The following is a 24,417-nucleotide window of genomic DNA, read 5'->3' on the forward strand; positions in this document are numbered from 1 at the left end:
CAACCGTTTCATAGCTTTGTCTCCTTCTCAATGGTCCCCCCTACCAGGAAGTATGATTAGCCAAGGAATGTGAAGTGCCCAGCTTGGTTAGCAGAAGCAATTATGCACTTTCCATTTAGTTGTTTCCCTAAACCAAATCAGGACATCGTCATTTGATTGGTCCAGGCACAGTGTAAGTCTCAGAGACAGCAGGAAGAGTATGTAACCTAGTTTAGTCGGGTTGGAGTCTGGGGAGAGCAGGTTGATTATCTTCACTGTGGTGGAAGAGTTGAGGAATACAATCTGGATTCACAAAGGGAAGGTAGTTTCTACCTGTGTCCCCCTCTTCTTGAAGACAGGAGCTTTATTTGTAGGGCATCATTGACTTTCACAACTTGCAGCCAAGCAGGTGTCAATAATAAGCGTGAACATGGCACCAATATGGATGTTTCAAAATAAGAGCCTCGTAACTCCCCCAGCCTTGAACTTACTCTAGACAGTGGCTCTGCAGAAACCTCCATCATGATGCTGGCGATGAGCCAGGACCAAATTCTCACTGAGAATTTGGGGTGTTAGAGACTAGCAAGTAGTTAGAAAGGGGAGCATAATAGGTTTGCTCTGAAATAAGGGCTCCCTTGGAAGCAGCCCTCTGGGAGACCCAAATGTATTTGTTCAGTGAGAAACCAGATTAGACCCGTGGTTATGGTATGTAGTCCTCTTCTTTCCTATTCACCCATCTGCTTACTTGACAAGAACTTTTGCTGAACACCTACTATGTACCAGGTGTTGTCCCAAGTCTTATGCATCCATTTTCTTTCTTAATCATTCTCAACCAACTCCTGGAAGGAGAGTTTGCTATTACGGGCATTTTATAATGGACATGAACAAACAGAGAGGTTAATTCACTCAAGATAATAATATGAGTTCAGATCCTGAGTCTTAGTATGTTGAGGTGGCTACTTTTCATATCTAGTGTGGGGCCAAATCCTCGGAGCAAAGTTGCCCAGTGTTGATGTTGAAGACAGAGGGGAAGAGACTTTGGTGGGCCACATAAATTCAGGTGGGTCTAAAATTATTCAACCTTCAGTATTACACATATGAAGCACAAGCAAGAATGATTTTTCTATAGTGGACAAGCCAAAGTATAAATAAGACAATAAACAATGCATAAACAAGAGTTATTATACTAAAAGAAGGCATAACAGAGAATAATAAAGCATATCATTGAGAGCTAAATTTTATGGGCCAGAACGACAGTGCCCATTATAGTAGCCACTAGTCACGTGATGATTCACATTAAAATGAAATAAAATTTAAAAATAAATTCCTTTGTTGTATTGGTTAGTGGATACCATATTGAACAGCATAGCTATAAAACATTTCCATTTTTGTAGCAAGTTCTATTGTACAGCAATGGTTCTTTTTTATTTATTTTTATTTTTAATTTTAATTTGTTACATATGACAACAGGATGCATTACAATTCATATTACACATATAGAGCACAATTTTTCAAATCTTTGGTTGTACACAAAGTAGAGTTCTTCGTGTCTTCATACATGTACTTAGGGTAATGATGACCATCACATTTCACCATCTTTCCTACCCCTGTGAACATTCCCTTCCCCTCCCTCCCCTTTTCCCCTTTGCCCTAGCTAGAGTTCATTTAATCCTCCCATCCCTCCCACCCCTCACAGCATATTATGGATCAGCATCCTTAAATCAGAGAAATCATTCAACATTTGTTTTGGGGAGACTGGATAATTTCACATAGTATTTTATTCTCCAGCTCCATCCATTTACCTGCAAATGCCATGATTTTATTCTTTTAATGCTGAGTAATATTCCATTGTGTGTGTGTGTGTGTGTGTGTGTGTGTGTGTGTGTGTATATATACACACACACCACATTTTCTTTTCCATTCATCTACTGAAGGGCATCTAGATTGGTTACACCATTTAGTTATTGTGAATTGTGCTGGTGTAAAGCACAGTTTTTCTCATCTATATTGATATGGCTGTATCCCTGTAGTACGCTGTTTTTAAGTCCTTTGGATATAGACCAAGGAGAGGGAAAGCTGGGTCAAATGATGGTTCCATTCCCATATTTCCAAGGAATCTCTATGTTGCTTTTCATATTGGCTGCACCACTTTGCAGTCCCACCAGCAATGTATGAGTGTGCCTTTTTCCCCACATCCTCACCCACACTTATTATCGTTTGTATTCTTAATAGCTCCCATTCTGACTGGAGTGAGATAAAATCTTAGAGTAGTTTTGATTTGCATTTCTCTAATTGATAGAGATAGCAATATTTTTTCATATATTTGTTGATTAATTGTATATCCTCTTCTGAGAAGTGTCTGTTCAGTTCCTTGACCCATTTATTGTTTGGGTTATTTTTATTTATTTATTTTTTGGTGTTAAGATTTTTGAGTTCTTTATATATTCTAGAGATTAGTGCTGTATCTGACATGTATGTGGTAAGAATTTGTTACCAATTAGTATGCTCTCTATTTACCTCACTGATTGTTTCTTGTGCTGAGAAGAAGCTTTTTTAGTTTGAATCCATCCCATTTATTTATTCTTGATATTCTTGCACTATAGGAGTCTTATTAAGGAAGTTGAAGCTTAATCTGACATGATGGAGATTTGGGCCTTCTTTTTCTTTTAATAGACACGGTGTCTCTGGTTGAATTCCTAGGTCCTTGATCCACTTTGAGGATAACAGGAACATATCTCATCATGGTAAAAGCTATCTATGCTAAGCCCCAGGCCAAATCATTCTAAATGGAGAAACAAATTGAAAGCATTCCCTCTAAAAACTGGAACAAGATGGGGATGCCCTCTTTCACCACTTCTATTTAACATAGTTCCTAAAACAGGGGCCAGAGCAATTAGACAGATGAAAGAAATTAAAGGGACACAGATAAGAAAAGAAGAACTCAAATTAGCACTATTTGCTGATGTAGATTCTATACCTAGAAGACCCCAAAAATTCCACCAGAAAACTTCTAGCACTAGTAAATGAATTCAGCAAAGTAGTAGGTTACAAAATCAACACCTATAAAGCAAAGGCATTTCTGTATATCAGTGACAAATCCTCCGAAAGGGAAATGAGGAAAATTACCCCATTTAAAATAGCATAAAAATGTACTTGAGAATCAACTTAATGAAAGAGTTGAAAGACCTCTGCAATGAAAACTACAGAATGCTAAAGAAAGAAGTCAAAGAAGACCTTAGAAGATGGAAAGATCTCCCTTGTTCTTGGAAAGGCAGAATTAATATTGTCAAAATGACCATACTACCAAAAGCACTATACAGATTTAATGCAATTCCAATCAAAATCCCAGTGGAATTCCTCATAGAAATAGAAAAAGCAATCATGAAATTCATCTGAAAAAATAAGAGACCCAGAATAACCAAAGCAATCCTTAGCAAGAAGAGTGAAGCAGGTGGCATCAGTATACAACCTTAAACTATACTACAGAGCAATAGTTACAAAAACAGCATGGTATTGGCAGCAAAATAGACTGGTAGACCAATGACACAGAACAGAAGACACAGAGACTAACCCACATAATTACAGTCATCTTATATTTGACAAAGGTGCCAAAAACGTACTTTGGAGAAAAGATAGCACTGGTTCTGACTACACTTGCTAGGGATGTTGGAAGAGACCATGGAAGGCTGACATAAGCCAGGAAAGCTCTCTGCAAGAGGCAGAGGTGGAGCCGTAAGCACTTGCTGTTGAAGAGCTAGCTAAATAAAAATAACCAGACTTTCAAAGAAGGGAATAAGGAACTGACAGAGCAGAGAGAGGATAAGGTTGTTGGTGAGCAGAGGGATAAGGTTGTTGGATAGAGTGGGATTTGATCAGGAGAGAGTTTGAGGAATGATTTGTTGATTCTTGCAAATAATTTCTGCTTTGGCTTGGATATAATTGTCTATATTTCTCTATGGCCATACTTAAGCATCTGCTTCAGCTAAATGATAGCAACATTAATTAATACTTTGTTTTGATGGTGGTGGTTTTCTGTGTCTGTTTTGTGGGTGCTTGCTTTGTGCCTGGTAAGAATTGCCAGATCCCAAATCCTCATTATTACACTAATAACTAAAATGGGATAGATATACTGGTAGGACATTAGCCCTTGAATCTCAACTGCTAGATGAGGGTACAGAGGACGGAGGGGAGGGGTCCAGGAGGAAATGACAGCGCTTCACATGGTCTGGGGCTTGGACGATGCTTGGAACTTGTGTAGAAGAGACCATGCCTATTTGACTGGTTCCAAGAGTTTCACAACATCATTCTTGGGGACCAGGGACGCTGCCTGATGATTAAAGGGGTGTCACCTAGGATCATTCTAATGTTAAACAGGGATCAAGAGTCTTGATTATCAGCTCTATCTGCCATACCCAGTTATATACAATCTTTGGCATTTTTTGGTTCTTTTAAGTTTTCCTTTCCAATCCACCAGCTGAGGGGATGGGGCCTACCTGGGCATCCCTTCCTGTTCTGATAGGCAGAGGCTTTTGGATTTCTGAACCATCCCAGCTGGTCCTCTTTCAGAATAGAAGGCTTTTCCTTGGATGGGGTTTGGAAGATATATAGGTTTCTGGAAATGAAGAAATTTTTTTCCTAAACTCAGAGATGTTCGAACCCTTTTATAATCAAGAAGGACACATACGTGACTTATTTCTTGAAGGAAACTGCTTGTGTGTTTGCAGAATCTGCGGCAGCACACTTCCCTGAGGCAAATCCAACTTTCTGGTGCATTCTGTCCAAACCTCACAATTTAACAGAACACCTTTCCCCAGGAAGCTGGAGCAGCTGCTGGAGCTGCTTGTTTGTCTGAATCCTGCAGACTCCTGCGCAGGGAGGGAGGTTGGACAGTATGGGAGATTTTAATATACATTTAGCAGAAATTAATGAAGAAGTCCACACCTTGGGGCAGCCAGTTTCTGCTAAAGTTGTTAAATATTAATGAGGTGCTCTTGCTCTTTGGGGCAAAGCAGCAAGCCTGATGCACCTTTTTTTAATTACTGCATCACTAACAGGTATCAGAGCTGAACAGAACTGCCAGAGATGGTTACATTTAGCAAAGAATATTAAAACATTTCTCTCCTTCCCAGAGCTGCTTAAGAGAGCATCCTTCCTTTACAGATTACCAATATTTCCCAGGGTTAGCTGAACATGCCAATAGCTTCACCTTAAAAAGCAGTTGCAGAATTTTCTAGAAGTAGTACAGCCATACTACAACCCAGTGTAGTCACAGATAAATAATGCTTAGAATCAGATATTCGGTGGTGTGCTGTTAAATATTTAACTTCCAGCTCTCTGGGAACTAACAAATACTGATTGTTGTATATATTGCCACCACGGCAGGTTGAAAGCTACCAACATGACATCAGTGAATGTAGAATAGGAAGATAGAGGTGGTGGATCTCTATTGTAGATAATTACTACCATACTTACAAATAGATGCAAATGACTTTAAGGACATTGACAAACCAGGCACAGTGTTTCAGGCCTATAATTCCAGCCATTCAGGAGGCTGATGCAGAAGGATTGCAAGTTTGAGCCAGTCTGAGCAACTCAGCAAGACCCTAAGTAACTTAGTGAGACCCTGTATCAAATAAAATAAAAAGAACTGGGGGCAGATAGCTCAGTGGTATAGCAACCTGGGTCCAGCCCCTACTGCCCAAATAAAAAATCACATCAAATATGATACTATAGAGTTTCCTAGCAGTATATATCATAGATAGTGATATTATAGATAGTAGCAATAGAATGAAGTGAAGCAATTAATAAATTCTGTGTTGGGTTATGTATAATAGTCGGTCAGGATGCTTAGCAAAGGATTTACTTGTCAGAGATGTTCCTTTCTCCTTCCTTCCAGTTTCAGTCAAAGCTGATGTTGAGTTCTACCTTTCCATGCAGAGATCTTCTACTCATTTCACAGTTACCTCCTGAGCACTCGGGGTACTCCCTGTGGTTAATACCAGCATATCCATGTAGACTCACAATCTTCCTGAAGAAATAGATGCAACTCAATCGTGTAATTTATAAGGTGGTTGGCATATTCATTCACATAATGTGCATTTATTCAATACCTGAAGTTTCTAGGTACTGCTGGTTGTTGACTCTCAAATTGGTGGAAAACAATGACAAAGATCTTTGCTCTTTTGTAGTTTCCATTTCGGTTTCCAAAGATTTTTGCCTAGGGAAGTAGAGACAGACTCATGCAGCCTAGATATTAAAGAAGAAGTAGGAAACCACGAAACACAGGCAAAGGGTAGAGTGCTTCAAGCAAAAGCATAAACACAAAGAGAAAGAGGGCCAGAAGTGTCCAGTTATGGGTTTGGGGGAAGAAGATGGGTAAGAACATGGGATGAAGTGGACAGATAGTGTACGGGATCTCATTGGTCAGTCATCACTTCTGAACTGTATGAGTTCGTGCTTGGCTTCTTATTGTAAATTCACTCTTTCACTGGGTTTGGGGTATGTTGTGTCTCTCTCCCCAGAGGACTGAAAATCAATTGAGGACAGGGCTTGTTACATTTATTCTAAAGGTCAGGGCATACATTGGGTGATAAGTAAGTGTGGAATTACGTTGGTGTTCCTCTCTCCTCTCCGTAGATACACACAGATAATTTGCCTGTGTTTTCATTAAAATTTAACAAATTTGGCTCAAATAATATAAGAGCAGCAGAAGAAAGCAGGGGCAGTGCAGAAACAGTGTCTTTCCTTGCTCTTCTATGTTTTCTTAACACTCTGTGGATCAATATTCAAATGCCCAGATTGTGCTGCCCAGTCTGTGGGCTTCAGGACACCCTTGGATGCTGCACTTGGAAGCATAAATTCTGCTGCCAAGAGGAGCCATCCTCAGTGACCTCTGGCTCGTTAGGAGAGCAATGATCACGTTTACCTACTTCATTGCTCTCCTTTTACTTTGACATTTACACACCTGGGAACCTTATGAAACACCAAGAAGCAGGGAGATAGCCTTTGGCCTTCCGAACCTCCTGCAATGGTCTTTTACTTCCTCATTTTGCACATGGGAGAAAGGAAGGAAATCATACCTGACTTTCTTCACTCTATTCTTACTGAAATTTTTTAGTAACATGGAAAGAACTACACTTACATTTTTAGGGAAATATGAAAGCCTTGAAATATTGAATCAGGAAAATTTAAATGGCTATATGCATATATATGAATGCACATGTAGTATTTGAGAAAGACTGAATTTTCAGGAAAAAATGAAAATCAATGAAACTTATTTTGGAACAGCATATATTAAATCACAGCATAAAACTTGATCTTTAATGTCATCTTGGTTGTCATCTACCTATCTGATTCATTCTACTGTGACCCAAATATACTTTTAAATTTAAATAGCCTCAGCATCTTAGCAAGGCCCTAAGCAACTTAGTGAGACCCTGTCTCAAAATTTAAAAGAAAAAAAAGGTGGGGGAATAAGCATGTGGCTCAGTGGTTAAGTGTCCCTGGATTCAATCTCTGGATCCAAATATATATATATCATCCTCCACCCACCTCCAAACCAGTGTACCTGTCACATCATTTAAATCCATACCTTTCTAACCTAGAATTTCCATTGGATTATCCACATTTTTCTCCCTCTTGACCAAATCCGAATGACTCAGAACTATTTCTAAATCTAAAACTCCATTTGAAAGTATGAATATCTGCCTTCACTGGAAATGCTTAAAACCACGTGTTGTGACTTTTTAGATAGCATTAGGACATGTGTATGTTTTTATGGGTCTGTGGTGATGTCGCATTTATACATGTGCATCATTCTGTAATATTCATTCTCCCCATAGCGACTATGGCTATGAGAGACATGGGGAGAGCCAGTGTGTCCCAGCTTTCTGGTACAATCCAGCATCCCCATCAAAGGACTGCAGTCTTGGCCAGAGCTACCTGAACAGCACTGGGTAAGTCAAACACCTGAAGACTGGACTTCATTGTTTTCCCCTTACTTTGATGGTGGCATCAAAGGGAATGCCTGGCTGTTGGAGAAGAGAGAATATAGAGGTTTTTTGGGGGGTTTTTTTGGTTGTTGTTGTTTTTAGCCAAGTAGTTAAGGGAAACAAAAGAGTGATTTAGATAAGAGTGCTTCTTTTTGGAAGCCTCAGAAGAGATTTCTGATCACCCACATTTTAGTACTGGCTACCATTTCCCTCTGGCAGACCCTCCTTGTTATTTGGTCAAAATATCTCTTCTGTAAAGGGATGCTGCCTTGTACCTTGGGCCTCCAATAAAGTAAATTGATACAGGCGATGTGCAGCTATTACAGTGCTCTCTGGGGAGAGGGGAAATGGATATTCTCATACATCAATGCTGAAAACTTCAAATGAGAATTCCTAAGTCTCATCCTAGGAGCTCCTGGGATAAGAAGATCATGTTCCACTCTTGGTAATTCTCCAATTAGATGTGTGTTTCTCTCTTTGCTCACTTATTAGTTATCTCTCAGATGCTTGAAAACAATTTCCTTGGAGATTTGTTGTCTGGCCTTTTTTTGCTGCCTCTATGATGCAGAAGAGATTTTGTCAAGTGTATGGATGCACTAATAGCACTTCTCACATTCCAATGTGAGAAGTGGCTACATAGCATCTGATAATCTTGATTAAATGCAACTTGATTTGAGAGATCTGGGGTAAGGTAGAGACCCTTCATTTTTAAGTGTATCCTGCCTGATGTGAATGATGTTGGTCTCCAGAAGACTCTATGAGTGTCAAAAGTCTAAGTTATCCTCTCAATTATCACCTCTTCTAAAGATTTGAGAGGGCTATTTCTGGATTCCAGTCTGGGATTTTAGAGTCTTTGATGTTAGGCTATTATAAGAGCCTGGATTAGGGATTTAAGCCACTGAAACTGCAAAACCAACAGCTTGCATTTAAGGAGATGTGGTGTCAGAGAACAAAACTCTAGGAAGTTTAAGGTCTATATAGTTACAAAGAATCAGGTGGACCATCCAACTGACAACCACACCATTCTTTACACATCACTAGAAAATAATCGCATTAGGACATCTTGTATGTCTTAATATACATGTGTTGGGTATAAGTAGGTCCAATTTAAGTAATTCTGGTGAACAAAACAACAAATAACCAAATAAATCACACAAATGAAAAGGAATTTGCACCCTCCCCTCAGGGATTCACTCTTCGAGTTTCTTTAGTGTTGGCTGAAATCACCAACCAGCTTGAGCTGATGGCTAGTTGAGGTTAAAGAGGGAGGATAGATGATAGCAAGTTTGAGTTAAGACTTGTACTACTGAAATATGTATCAACAGTAAAAATTAAACATCTTGTGACTAAAGATCAGAAAGTCCAATCTTATTAGAATATTTGATTATCTTGATCAGTAATGACCAAAAGAACAATAGTGGTGAACCACCTATGTAGTTAAAAATTTTCTAATAGTCACACATTAAAGTTTTTTAAAAAGTAAAATTAATTTTGATAATATGTATCATTTAACCTGATATATAAAAATTCTCATTGCAATATGCCACATTAACCACACTTCAAGTGCACAGTAGTCACCTAAAGAAAGTGACTGCCATACTGGGAAGCAGAACTTCCGGCGTGAGCTCAATTGACAGCGAACAATAATGATGCACGTTTGCAAGAGTATGCATTGTCTTCTCATCTGAGAAAACAACTATGGAAAACATTTGCTTAGCGTCTCCTTGAGATCTCTGGATGGGCTATACAGTAGGTGGTGCAGTAGTGGAGAACCTATGGGGAAAGTCAAGTCTAATGGAGGACCAATATCACTCCAGAAGAATTTGTATTCCCCTGTATTTGAGACTCCCAGAAGATGGCAACATGGATGGAGTGGTTAATTATTCCTGACAGAGAGGGTGAAAGAAGCTAAGATGTGGTGGTGATGATAACGGTGGTGGTGGTGGTTGGTGATGGAGGTGGTGGTACATTTATGTTATGTGGTTTTATCAGAACACTGATTCTTTTTGTAGGGAAGTTTTCTCTTCCTTGAGGTAAGTTTACCAGGATTGAATGGGAGTCTTAAACCTGTGCTTCTAATCTGACATTTGTGTTGAGTAGGAAATGAAATATTAGCAAAGAGAGAAAATATGCTATAAAATAGCTCAGTTGGCTCCAGAGTAAGAGTCGTAGGTATTAGGGGAAGAAATGACATCTGGGACATGAAAGGAAGGCAGGAAGAGGCCTCCTGATTAATGAGAGTTTGAAGTCTGATGTTCTAGCTGCTCTTTGGTATGGGGAAAGCTGGAGGTGGCCTTGGGTAAATACAGCTGGCTTTTCCCTGACAGACAGATGCACTGACTTTTCCTGCTTCCCTTGCCCAATGGTCTGCCTCCTCTACGGCTATATGTGAGTCAGACATTGATTTTTCTTGGCTGGTTCAGACACTGATCCGATCCGCGGCTCACCAGGTAGGATCAATAGTAATGTTTAAGGAGCTACTCTCCCGGAGATGGAAGGATAGCAGTTCCTCCACGTTTGTTTATCTTCATAAATGGCTGTCTTTTTGGAGACTCGGTTTAAGGGGCAGCTGTGGGGAGCATCTCTCTTGCTTTAGCTCTTTCTAAAGTGCACACTTGCTCACATGCTTGACACAAAGCTCAGTACTGTCAATTGTCAATTCCTCTTAGGTACCGGAGGATTGTGTCCAATAACTGCACTGATGGAGTAAGGGACAAATACTCCGCCAAGGCCCAGTTGTGTCCCGGAAAAGCCCCTCGGGGCCTCCATGTGGTGACGACTGATGGGCGCCTGGTGGCAGAGCAGGGACACAATGCAACCTTCATCATCCTCATGGAAGAGGTAGGAGCCCACCAGGGTCTCTGAGGTCTAAACTCGGAAAGGGAAGAAAAAAAAAGACCTGCCATTTCCAGAGGCTGCTGTACCACAGTCTAGAGTGTGAATCAGAGACTTCTGCAGAAGAGAGTGGCGTGAAAGAAAGCTTGGGGTGTTTCAAGATCCATTTCCTTTCATTCCACAATGAAGACCTGTCTGCAGTGGGACCCCACTTGCCTCTGAGGCCTGCAGCTCTGGAAATGTTTTCAGGGTCCTCCTTAGGATCTGCTTAGGAAATGTTTATCACCAGAAGGTCATAAACTGTATTGCCAGGAAAAGGAAATTCAAATGCATCCATTGCTTTTAGGAGTCTCTTTTTGCATAATAGAGGAAATATTATCTGGAAAAAAGCAGAAACTAAAGAAACATATAATAGCCTTTTTTTTCAAAGAATGCTATCCTATCACCCTGACAAATTTATGAGAAACAACCAAACTAGAATGTGCCTTGGAGTATAACTTTGTTAATAAACAACATATTGTTATACAAATCACTATGGTAATCCTTCCTGCCACTGGATCTATAATAAATGACCAAGCACAAAGCATAGATTGATGTAGCATTAACTAACACTACTCACATCTAAGTTTCCGTGGAGGAAGATGGAAAGTGAACCTGTGGTCAGTGCACGCTTAGCTGATTAGAAAAGCCCACAATGCTTTGAGAGTCTTGGAAGTATGTGAGTGGAAAGATGATTGAAATGCTTTAGACTTACCTTTGTAAAGAATATTTTATTAGTTGCTTTCACATCAGCTACCTGCACCATTAGATTTTTAGTGTCTTTTGCAACCCGAGCAGTAAAATCAGATGTGTGTATTCATTCTAGGGTAGAAGAAGCACTGCTGTCTGCTTCTTGTTCTCTGTGTGGGCTGTTTAGCTTCTTCCCAAAGCAGGGCCTTCTCAGGCACTCTGCTGAGGTGGTGGAGCAGGAAGGTTCCCTGATTGACAAAGCCCTCTAAATTTACATGCAAATTGCTCTGTGCTCTTGATAGCTTGGAAAGAGAGCAAAGCCAGCCAGGAGGTTTTTTTTCACATGTATGAGCATTTTAGAGTCTTTAAAGTCAGGACCACACTAGACTTGATGGTGAAGGTTTCTTATCCTAGGTTGACAGATTCCTCGGCCTCTTCCACACCAGTTGCTTGAATTAAAGGACTTTAAGATTCAAAGGAGGTCATTATTACATTTTCACTAGGGAGTTTTCAGGAATAGAGCTATAAAAACCTTCTCTTGAATGGACTTGAAGAGCCATGATCTTATCCATTTGAATTACCTTGGATTCGTTTCCACTTTAATTTATATTTATAAACTCAAGGGTAGTTGACATTGTGTAGGGGTCAAGAGAGCAACTATCAATATTTCACTCACATCCAAGTTGCCATGGAGGAAGATGGAAAGTGAACCTGTGGCCAGTGCACAAATACTGGGCAGAAAATTGGCTCATTATTCCAAAATGATGTATTTCTCTTTTTATTCCATCATCCATCTTTGAATATGAACAGAGGTACCCTGTTCTTCTTTATCCAGCATCTCTGCTCGGGACTCAGGTTGACTACATTTATCCAAAGGGTGAGACAGGAAGGGTGGGGTTCAGCATCATGCCTTAAGAAGACAAGTGCTGGCTTAAGAGGGTACCAGGTACTCACTTGAACCATCAACATCACATCACAGCCAGCACCCAAAGTGCTCTTAGCCTTCCAAGAGGCAGAGATACCTTTGAGCCACGATATTCAGTAGAGGCTTCAGAGAACAGGGGGCTTAGGTAGTTTTCAAGAAGCCCAAGGACAAGGGAACACATATGTAATTTTGAATGGTATAGAGTATTCATCTGGATGGGAATGATCATCTTACTTTATATTGTAATTTTGAAGATGACTTTCTAGGAGATGTGGTAAGTGATTAACATAGCTTTTAGAATGCAACAATAAATGCTCAGAAGTAGAAACAATGATAGCTATAGAATTGTGGTTGGGAGTATTAGCATTAAAGTTAAACTGCTTTTAAAACTTGAGTCTTCCACTATTGGCTATGTGACATTAGTCTGATGATTTTGTCCCCATTTACAAATGGGGACAATAATACTTTCTACAATACAGGTGTATGAGGAGATTAATTGCTTGGCACTGATACAAACCTTGATGCTAACTGTTACTATTACTGCTATTATTTTTATGACACAGAAGAAGAATTAAACTATGTGTGAGGGATTAGGAAAGCCTTGGCTTCCCCACTTCAGAGTTCAGAAAGGCAGTACCTTGCCCACTGTGGCCAGTATCACAGCAATTCAGGCTGTCCCAAGCACATACAGGGACACTAGGTCCACAGTGCTTACCCACAGCGCCCAGTGGCTACCAGAGAGGAGTCTGATGGTTGTAGTAAGGTGATTCTACCTCCTGGGAAAGACTATAGGTCTTAATAAGATGATGCTGAAGGATCAACAGGAGGAAGCATTGGAAGTCAGACAGGACCATGTGAATGGACCCAGGCCGATGGCTCTTGCCTTGCAGGGTGATCTCCAAAGGACAAACATCCAGCTTGACTTTGGGGATGGCATTGCCGTGTCCTATGCTAACTTCAGCCCAATTGAAGATGGCATCAAGCACGTGTACAAGAGTGCGGGGATCTTCCAGGTGACGGCCTATGCAGAGAACAGCCTTGGCTCCGACACAGCCGTCCTCTTCCTGCATGTGGTTTGTAAGTGGCCTGAGCCAGCCCCTTTTTCTCTTTCCTCCCAGTGACAACTCCTTCTTCCTGGAATTCAGAGCTGAGGCTGGGTTCGGTATGCCTAATAGTGATTCAAACCAGAAGATTGAGGCGTTCTACCCATGTGAAATTTAGAGACTTGTAATGCTACTCAGAATGACATGCAATTTAAAATTTATGAGTTGTTTATTTATGGAATTTTCCCTTTAATAGTTTCAGAGTACCATTGCCTGTGGGTCATAAAATAACAGAAAGCAAACCATGGATAAGCAGGGACCACTTTATACCCCATGATGGTTTTCACATTACATGTCATTTAGGTGGAAATTACGAGTTTTGAAAGCATTGAAGTGAATACAAGGAACTCCTTGTTTTCATTGTGTACTAACAACACAATGATGGTATGATCTCCACTGTATAAGCAACCCACACCCAAGAGGTCCCTGATTAACAGGAAGCAACCTAGTCCCCTAGTACAAGGAGCAACAGTGAGGAATGTGGAGCATGTAGGTGGAGACCTGGACTGTAGAGCAATTATGTCCCTGAAAACATGTGACATTGAGATAAGTGATTTCTTTTTGGGGCTTTCTACACTTTTTAAAATGGTGTAATTTAATTTAAAATTCCCATTTTAAAATGGTTTAATTCTGCTACTTCACCTCATAGGGTTCTTACAATAGTACAAATGAAAAATAAATAAAGCACCCAGTCATTTACTGGTTCATTTAACAAGTATTTGCTGAGTTCTTAATACATACAAGGCACTCTGCCAGGCACTGGGCAGACCAAAATATGGTCCTGCTCTGCAGGATTCACATCTGTTGAGGAAGGGGAGGTGCAGCAAGAAATGAGCCTTTTTTGGTAAAACAGATATGGACTATATTCACTCTGGACTAGAAACACCAAGGCAGGAGCCTGAGTAGGTGGGGTGGTGTGCACAGTATTTATGAATGCAGTTTTTAGAGCAAGGGAGACCTACACTTGAATTCATCCTATTTCTTTGTGAAATGTCTAACTTAGGTCAACTTTTTCACCTTTTAAACCTCTGATTCCTCATCTTTAAAACAAAGTTCATAAGGAATCTGAGAGAGTCATTGGATAGTGTGTGTGTGTGTGTGTGTGTGTGTGTGTGTGTGTGTGTGTGTGTCGGGGCCCCCAAGACCACCCCAAGGCTTGATGATAAACTGGGGGAACTCTTAGAACTCAGCATGTAGCTTCATCCTCAGCCACGGCTATGATTTATTCCAGCAAAAAGATACAAAGCAAAATCAAGAAAAGGTTCCAGGGGACAAAGCCCCGAGAAAACCAGGCATCAACTCCCACAGGCCCTTTCCCTGTGGAATCACATAGGATGTGCCGATTCCTCTTGGGGTGGGAGGTAACAACATAAAGGCTGTCCGCCAGAGAAACTCATTAGGGGCTCATTGCCCATAGTTTTTATTGGAAGCTGGTCACATGAGCACGGTCAGCCTGGCATCTTCCAAACCTCCCAACTCCCTGTGGAAAGTGGGTGTTCACAATAAACCACACTGTTTGCAAAGACAATTTAGGCAAAGTGAACCACTCCTCCTAGTTAGTTAACTGTTGATTGGGAACACTCCCAGAGCCAAGTTCCCAGACACTGGCCAAGGGCCAGCCTTGCACGTAGACCTTTCTAAAGGGTAGCAGTTTCAGTTCTGTCTTCTGCAGTGGGCAGAGTGCTGCTTTGCACCCAGCTTGGCACATGATGAATGTTACCTGTTATTATAGCAATTACTAGGATTTCCTGTTAGCTTCCTCCCTGACACTTGTGCTGTCTTCCAAAATGAAGACAAAGAAAGAAAAATAACTTTACATTCCTCTCTTCCAAGAACTTGCCCCACCCCCGTTCCTGATTCTGCCAAGGGTGAGCCTTGACCGCTGTATCTTAGTGCCAAAAACATGATAGCTAGGACCAGGTTTGTGCTGTGGGTTATGTGCATGAAAACGGAAATATTTCTTGAAACTTTTATCAGCTCCTAATTCCCTCCAAATCAATCATGGCCACATTTACCAGTGGAACCTGCTCTTGGCACCACCCTGGGCCGTTAACTAACAAAAGTATTGCTACTCACCTATAATAGTCAACTTCACACAGATTATTAGATTTTTATCAGAAGGGTCACTATTTGACAGTGAAGATGTTGGAACTTTTCTGTGTTCCTCCTCAATCCCTTCCTTCTCTTCTCTCCTCACTGACCCATGTTTTGTCTCCTACATTATTGTTTCTTAAGATTGTTTTTAACTAAATATTCTTGATCCCAAACTGCAATAAATGTAACCATGTTGGGTGGCATTCCAATTATGTAAGCTCCACCCCCTTTTGTTTCTGGAGTGAGTTCAAGGTGAAGGAGATCTTCCTTTATGTTTTTGGGCATCACAGTAACCTTCAGCATCTACCCTGACTAAACCAAGATTCTCTAGTGAAAGAACCTGGAAAGCTGAGAATTTCCACGTTCTTAAGGCATTGTGCACAATGCTGAGCTGTGGGAAAGCCCAGGGTTCCCATGAGGCATCTTGGGGATGGGTTTCACCCTATTTGGTGAAGTAGCTGTAGGAGCAAACTCAGTGATGAAAAAGAATGTTTCCCCCCATTGATGGAAGAATAAGTCATTGGAACCCAGGTTGGGAAAGACCTCAGTGTCAATGCTGGAAGAGGGAAGCCAATCTTCATCTTCTGCCTGGGAGGGGGATAGCAGGGGCCCCTGGTCCCAGCTTCTGTATCCTTGTTGACCAGTAAAGCACAAGAGCTAAAGATAGTAGTCAGGTAAGCTCCTAGAAAATGAGTAAATAAACAGAAGTAGCCAATATTTTTTCCCCACTCTGTGTTCTTTGACTGACATTGAGCAAACCATACAGAAATAATACAGATTTGCTTATTTAAAATAATTAAATGTTCAGCCAAATGTGCACATGAAGTGACAAGGTTGAAATTATGTGCTAGAAAAAATCTTGTGGTGCCATATGCCTGGAGTCAGGGCAGAGAGCTGTAGGCAGAAAACATTTTCAGACTGTACATACACAGATTCCTCTATTTTTTTTTCTCTTCATTAATTTTTTAACCTGACAAAAATTATACAAGTTTATCATGTACAACATGATGTTTTGAAATAAACATTCACTGTGGAATGGCTCAATCAGACCAATTATCATAGGCATCACCTCACCAACTTATTTTTTTTTTTTTGTGGTAAGAACACTTATATCTATTGTTCTAGTGATTTTCAAAATCCGATGCAATTTATTAACCATAGTCACCATGGTACAATAGACCTCTTGACTTTCTTCCTCCTATCTTCTGCACACTTGGTTTTCTTTGATCAGCATCCACCCCACCCCACTTCTGCCATCCCTTGTCAACCACAAAGTTACCCTCTGCTTCTGTAATTTCTAACAGTTTAAGATTTCACATATAAGTGGGATCATCTGATAGAAATTGTTCTGTGCTTGGATTTCTTTCACTTAATGCAATGCTCTCTGGGTGGTCCATGTTGTCAGAAATGAAAGGAGGGAGAGAATGCTACAGAGTTGAAAAATAATGAATCTACCTGCCCCCGTATAATACATCACTAATGTATTAATAATTTTTTCATCAGTGTTTTTCTCTTCTTCTTCTTTTTTTTTTTGGAAATGAATGGATTAACTTCCTCACATCTCCTGCCTAGGGCATGTTCTCGTATATTTTTTTATTTGCTAATATAGCGCTCAATGCTGTTTATACCAGTTTTCTGGGAAAAAAAAAAGGAGAAATACAGCATTTGTATTATTTGGGAACCTGGCATTTGTTTCTCCTTCAAATTAGGGAGATGTACTTTTCTCTCTTTGTAAAAGGCCTTGCCAGCTTCCAAATGACACTCATTGTGTCCTACAGATGATGAGACACAATGGCCCATTGTTGAAGAGGATGGAAAGCAATTAACAATTGAGGATAATGGGAGAGCCCTCCATATAATGCATTGACCCCAAATCACAAAACATGCTAATCGTTAGAAATGAAACAGACTGCTGTTTATCTTCCTTTTCAATGGCCAAGTGTGTAGTAAACTAGCTTTGTCCTTGGATTGGAAATTCATAAGCATTTGTTTCATAAGTTGTGTTTATCAGATGTAAATTCAATTTGGTTATCACTCAAGAAATCTGAAACCTGAGTTAAGTTCCCTGTTTTACCAGGTACTTCAGTTCAAGTGTAGACACCCTTCCCAACATTTGTGGGTTGCGATTATTGCTTTATCATAGGGAATGCTGATAGGGATTAAGGTTAAGAATCTAGGGGCTGGGGTTGTAGCTGAGAGGTAGAGCATTTGCCTAGCATGTATGAGGCACTGGGTTCAATCCTCAGCACCATATAAAAATAATTTAAAAATTATTTTGTCTACCTATTATGTCTTCCTATAACTAAAAAATAAATATTAAAAAATGCCTTAAAAAAGAATTGAGGAGTGTGATAAAGTTTGACGGTTTCTTCTATGAATATAAAAATTGACTTTTTTCCTCCTGTTCCTTTAGGTCCTGTGGAGCATGTTCACCTCCGAGTTCCATTTGTTGCCATAAGAAATAAAGAGGTCAACATCAGTGCCGTTGTGTGGCCCAGTCAACTGGGGACACTTACCTATTTCTGGTGGTTCGGCAATAGCACAAAGGTTTGGCTCTTCCTGATAAGTATCAAATGAGACATGTGCTAAGTGCTTCTGGGCTCCAGCTTCTGCAGAGGAACTGGGGTCACTGAGGTTTCAGTAATGAGAAGTACTTCATGGACTGAGAACCCAGATTTGAATAAAACATACCTCCCACACCAAGTTCATTATTTTCACAAGGAAAGTTTAATTCTAAGAAAGAGTACTCCATTTTGCTTTAATTCTGGCCTTTCCACTCACCAACTATACAATACCGAGGAAGTTACCCAGCCTCTCTGAGATATGTGGTCTCAACTGTTGAATGTGAACTATAACCCAAGTACATATATGGAAATTAAGTGGGATGACACATGTAAAAGAATCCTCTTCAACTCCTACTAGATGTTTGTTCTGCACACCTAACCTTCTTAGGCAAGGTACTGAGATCACCATGTCTCAAAGTAAGAAATTAATGGGCAAATCTGAACTTTACAGATAACTGGTGAGGAAGAATTACCACAACTGTATGATAGAAGCTGGGAGTAATCAGGCTGAAGACTCCTTTATTTAACTAATCTTCCTGATTAGTTAAATAATCAATTTAAAATTGAAAACTATTTTAAAACTATTCCTAGTTTTCTCTTCCCTTAACTTTTTTAGAGCACTTTTAGGTTCTCAGCAGAATAGAGAGGAAGCTACAGAGATTTCCCATATAGCCCTGTCCCCAACAAATGCATAGCCTCCCTCATCATCAATATCCTTACCATTCTGGTGCATTTGTTACAACTGATAAACCTATACTGATCCGTCACCACCCAGAATACCTAATTTTCATTGGGATTCACTCTTGATGAACACATTCTGGGGGTTTGGACAAATGTATGATGATATGTATGTACTACTGTAATATAAGACAAAGCAGTTTAACTGCTACCTAGTCCTCCTCCTCCTCCTTCCTTCCCTTGTAATTCCTGGTCATTGATCTTTTCACTGTCTCTATATTTCACCTCGTCCAGAATGTCATGTGGTTGGAATTCCATAGCACATAGCTGTACATAGCTTTACAGATGGACTTTTGTCACTCAAGTTTCCTTCCTGTCTTTTCATGGCTTCATAGCTCATTGCTTTTTAGTGCACAATAATATTTCGCTATCTGGAAGTACCACAGTTTACTTATCTATTCACTCACTGAAGGACATCTGGGTCACTTCCAAGTCTTGACAATATAAGTAGAATGGTTATGGACATCCATGTTCAGGTCTTTATGTAGACATAAGTTGATAAATACCAAGAGCATGATTGCCAGTTCATATGATAATAGCATATTTATTTTTTTTAAGAAATTACCAATCCAGGAGCTGGGGTTGTGGCTCAGCAGTAGAATGCTTGCCCTACACGTGCAAGACCCTGGGTTCAATCCTCAGCACCACATAAAAATAAATAAGTGAAATAAAGGTATTGTGTCCAACTACAACTAAAAAATATATATTTTTAAAAAAGGAAAGAAACTACCAAACTGTTTTCCACGTTTGGAACATTTTGCATTCCCATTAGGAGTGCACGTGAGAGATGCTCCTCAGTGTTCTATGGCATCACCTTCTGTATTTTGGCCATTTTTATAGGCATGTGGTGGAAACTCATTGTTTGATGTTCCATTTCCCTGATGACATAGCATATGGAGAATATGTCATATTCTTATTTGTCAGTTATACATCATCTTTGATGAAGGGTCTTTAAGAGCTAGATTCATTCTCTTTTGCATGTGGATGTCTAGATATCCAGCACCATTTTATGAAAGAAGTATCTTTGTTCTGTAGTGTTGCCTTTGCTCCATTGTTGAAGATCAGACGGGTACATACTTTTCTTTCTTTTTTTTCCCAATAGTTCATTCTTTTAAAATTTTAATTTGTTATAGATGACAACATACAGAATGCATTACAAATCATATTACATATATAGAGCATAATTTTTCATATCTCTGGTAGTACACAAAGTAGAGTCACATCCTTCATGTCTTCATACATGTACTTAGGGTAATGATGACCATCGCATTCCACTGTCTTTTCTACCCCATGCCCCCTACCTAACCTTCTCTCCCCTTTTCATCTTTGCCTTATCTAGAGTTCATTTAATCCTCCCATTCCCCCCCAGCATATTGTGAATCAGCATCCTTAAATCCGAGAAATCATTCAGCATTTGTTTTTTGGGGATTGGCTAATTTCACTTAGCATTTTATTCTCCAGCTCCATCCATTTGCCTGGAAATGCCATTATTTTATTCTCTTTTAATTCTGAGTAATATTCCATTGTGTATATAAACCACATTTTCTTTATCCATTCATCTACTGAAGGGCATCTAGATTGGTTCCACAGTTTAACTATTGTGAATTGTGCTGCTATAAACATTGATGTGGCTGTGTCTCTGTAGTATGCTGTTTTTAAGTCCTTTGGGTAAAGACTGAGGAATGGGATAGCTGAGTCAAATGATGGTTGCATTCCCAGTTTTCCAAGGAATCGCCATACTGCTTTCCATATTGGCTGCACCAATTTGCAGTCCCACCAGCAATGTATGAGTGTGCCTTTTCCCCCACATCCTTGCCCACACTTATTGTTGTTTGTATTCTTAATAGCTGCCATTCTGACTGGAGTGAGATGAAATCTTAGAGTAGTTTTGATTTGCATTTCTCTAATTGCTAGTGATGATGAACATTTTTTTCATATATTTGTTGATTGATTGTATATTCTCTTCTGAGAAGTGTCTGTTCAGCTCCTTGGCACCAGTGTCACACAGCCTTGATTACTGTAGTGTAATAATATATCTTGAAGTCAGAACATTGTTCTTTTTTAATGCTGTATTGAGTATTCTGGGTCTTTCATCTCTCCATATAAACTGAGAATAATTTGATAAGTTATTGGGAATGAATCAGATTTATAGATCAAGTTGGTAAGATCTGATATATTGACAATCTTAAGGCTTCCTCTCAATGAATATAGAGTATCTATCAATTTATTTATATATTTCTTACTTTCTTTCAACAAAGTTTTATAATATTCCTTATATAGATCTTGCACATATTTTGTTAGAGATCTACCTAAGATTTTTATTTTTGGCAATGGTAACGTAAATGATTTGGGGTTTTTAATTCAAATCCTACTTGTTCATTACTGGTATAGAGAAAAATGATTAAATTTGTATGTTAACTTTGTATACTGAAACCTTACTATAACCAATTATTCATCACAGGAGTTTATTTCCTCTTAATACTTTGGATTTTGTGGCATTTCTTTTCTTTTCTTTTCTTCTATTTTTTTTTTTTTTGGATGTTGAGAATTAGCACGATTTCTTCCTTAAATGTTTGGTAGAATCTATCTGTAAAACCATCTGAAAACCTTTGCTTTCTCTGTTACAAGGTAATTAATTACTGATTCAATTTCTTTAAAGATATAGGCCCTTTTGGATTTTAGGTTACATTTTGTGTGAGCTTTTGCAGATTACATCTTTCAAGGTATTGATTCATTCTATTTAGGTTATTAAATTTATATGCTTAGAATTGTTCATTGAACTCCTTTATTGACCTTTTGATATTCAGGGGATCTGTAGTGAAGTCTTGTCCTTCTTTTGGGAGATTGATTTGTTTGTGTATCCTCTCTCCTTTCTTAGCCTAACTAAAAGCATATCAATTTAATGATTTTTTTAAAGTACTAGCTTTTAGTTTTATTGATTTTTTTATTGATTTCCTATTTTCAATTTCATTGATTTCTGTTCAAATTTTATTTTACTTTTCTTCTGGTTGCCTTGAACTTAATTTGTTCTTTGTCTAGTTTCGTAAGGCAGAAGCCTATATGATCAATTTTAATTCTTTCTTGTTTTCTAATATATGTCCTCAATGCTATAAATTTTCCTCCAAGCATGTTTTTACTGCATCCTGTACATTTTGATAAGTTGTGTTTTCATTTTCATTTTGTTCAAAATACTTTTTAATATCACCCAAGATTTATTTTTTGATTTGTGTTATTTAGAAAGAAGTGTGTTGTTTAAAATCCACATATTTTGGCAATTTCCAGTTATATTTCTGCTATTGATTTATAATTTAATTTCATTGTGGTTTCAAAGAAGACATTAGATGATTTTATCCTTTTAGTTTGTTAAAGTGTGTTTTATGGCTCAGAATGTGGTCTACCTTGGTGAATGTTCTGTGTCGATCTGAGAATAATGTGTATTCTGCTGTTTTTTGATTAACTAATCTATAGATGTCAGCTATACACAGTTGATTGATGAGAGTCTTGAGTTCAACTATGTCCTTATTGATTTCCTCCTTTCTTAGTCCTATCACTTATTTGTTTATTTAAGCTTTATTTAGTGGTAGCCCTAGAATTGAAATATACTTTTACAATTAATCCAAACTTATAATAAGTAACATTGTATGTTTCCATGGTTAGTCTGAGTACTTAATAATAAAAAAAATCATAATCCCTCCCTTCTGATTCTTGTGTCACCAATGTCAGTCATTTCTCTTAGGTGAGTGTAAGTATATAAGTTATTTGAGTAAGCATATTTAATCAAATACATTGTCGCTATTATTGTTTTGAATAAATTGTTATCTGTTTAATAATTAAAATAATATTTAAATTAAAACAAGAAACATCATCATTATTTTACCTTCATGCACTCTTTCTTTGCTGTTGTTGATTTCTGTCTGTGGTTCAGTTTCTGACCTACATCATTTCCCTTCTCTCTGAAGAACTTCTTTTAATAAATCTTGCAGGATAGATGTCCTGACAATAGATGTCCACCTATGTTTATTTGAGAAAGTTTTTTTTTCCTTCAATTTTGAAGAATAATTTTTTAAGGTACAGAGTTAGAAGCTTAGTGGGTTTTCTTCCCTCTTTTAAAAAAAAAACAGATTTGTGGGAGTTTTCTCTCAGCACATTAACTATGTCACTGTCCATTCTTCTTAACCACATTAACCACATAATTCCTGAGGAGAAACTGGCTGGATGTTTCTTTTCTTCTCTCATTGATAAAGTGTTTGGTTCATCGTTCTTCTTTCAGGATTAAAAAAAAAAAAAATTCTGATCTCCTGTAGTTTGAAAGTGATATGCCCCAATGTAGAATTTTCAGCATTTCTCTGAGCTTCCTGTGTCTCTGGCTCATCTGACTTTACCTTGGAGGGATTCTCATTACTGTTTCAGATATCTCTCCAGTTCTTTTCTCTCTTTTCTTTCTGGTATTCACATTACACATATCTGTACTTTTTGTATAATTGTCCCACATTCTTGTGCTCGAGCAAGGAAAGAGAAAAAGGAATCATTTTGCAATACATCCATGCATCTGGCTTTTTTTTTTAAGCCTGTCCTCACAAGAAATTGGGCACAGTGCATATGGATAATGTCCTTGGTTGTTATTGTTTTCTTTTCTCATTTTTTTGTTCTTTCCTTTTCATCTTGGCGGTTTCTATTGAGATATCCTTGATATTAGGGTCTTTCCTGAGCTGTGTCCAGTCTACTAACAAGCCCATCAAAGGCCTTCTTCATTTCTTTTACTGTGTTTCTGACATTCTTTTTGGTTATTTCTTAGGATTTTCATCTCTCCATTTATAGCAGCCAACTTTTCAAGCGTTGTTGTCTACTTTAGCAGTTGGAGCCCTTAGTTTATTAATCGTGGTTGTTTTAAATTCCCAGTCTGATAATTTTAACACCTCTGCCATATCTGTCTCTGATACTTGTTCTGTCTCTTCAAACTGTTTGTTTGCCTTTTAGTATGCTTTGTAACTTTCTTTATAGCTGGACATGGTGTACTGGGTGAAAAGATCTGCCATAAATAGGACTTTAGTAATGTGGTTGTGAGGTGTAGTGGAAAAAGATGTTTTCTATAGACTTGTGACTCTGAATTATGCATATCACAGGTGTTTTAAGGTTCCCTACCCAAGGAAGGATAGGATGGGTAGAGGGAGCTAGATTTGGATATCTCCCTTCCCCAGGGCAATTAGATTATGATAAAACCCAAGAAGATTAGGCTTTCATTTGCTAGTTTCTTTTGAGGGCAGGCCTTTTTTTTTTTAAAGTCAGAGTATGTTGATGTATTGGACAATTGTTCTTTTTATCTTTCCTTGACACAAGGAAATTTTTTTCTAATATTTATTGGGAGAACCTGACAAGCTCCAAGTTACAGTGGTTATAAAATTTGAAAAGTTATAATGGCCTCCTGTGACTGACTGATCCCCCTAGAGTTTGTAATTCTG

The 24,417-nt window shown here is 38.8% G+C and overlaps 1 protein-coding gene across 1 annotated transcript in view; it reads left to right on the plus strand.

Annotated features, from left to right (window-relative positions):
• SORCS3 (sortilin related VPS10 domain containing receptor 3) overlaps window positions 1–24,417 on the plus strand; it is a gene marked incomplete at both ends in the record, with an annotated part of 577,733 nt that overhangs the window by 530,135 nt on the left and 23,181 nt on the right. Inside the window, 4 exons of the mRNA XM_081268651.1 lie at window positions 7,821–7,934; window positions 10,640–10,811; window positions 13,350–13,536; window positions 18,070–18,203. Coding sequence (XP_081124777.1) covers window positions 7,821–7,934; window positions 10,640–10,811; window positions 13,350–13,536; window positions 18,070–18,203 — 607 coding nt within the window. The remainder of the gene's footprint in view (window positions 1–7,820; window positions 7,935–10,639; window positions 10,812–13,349; window positions 13,537–18,069; window positions 18,204–24,417) is intronic.

The sequence above is a fragment of the Spermophilus citellus genome, assembly GCF_964194105.1.
Source record: "Spermophilus citellus genome assembly, chromosome: 15".
NCBI lineage: Eukaryota > Metazoa > Chordata > Mammalia > Rodentia > Sciuridae > Spermophilus > Spermophilus citellus.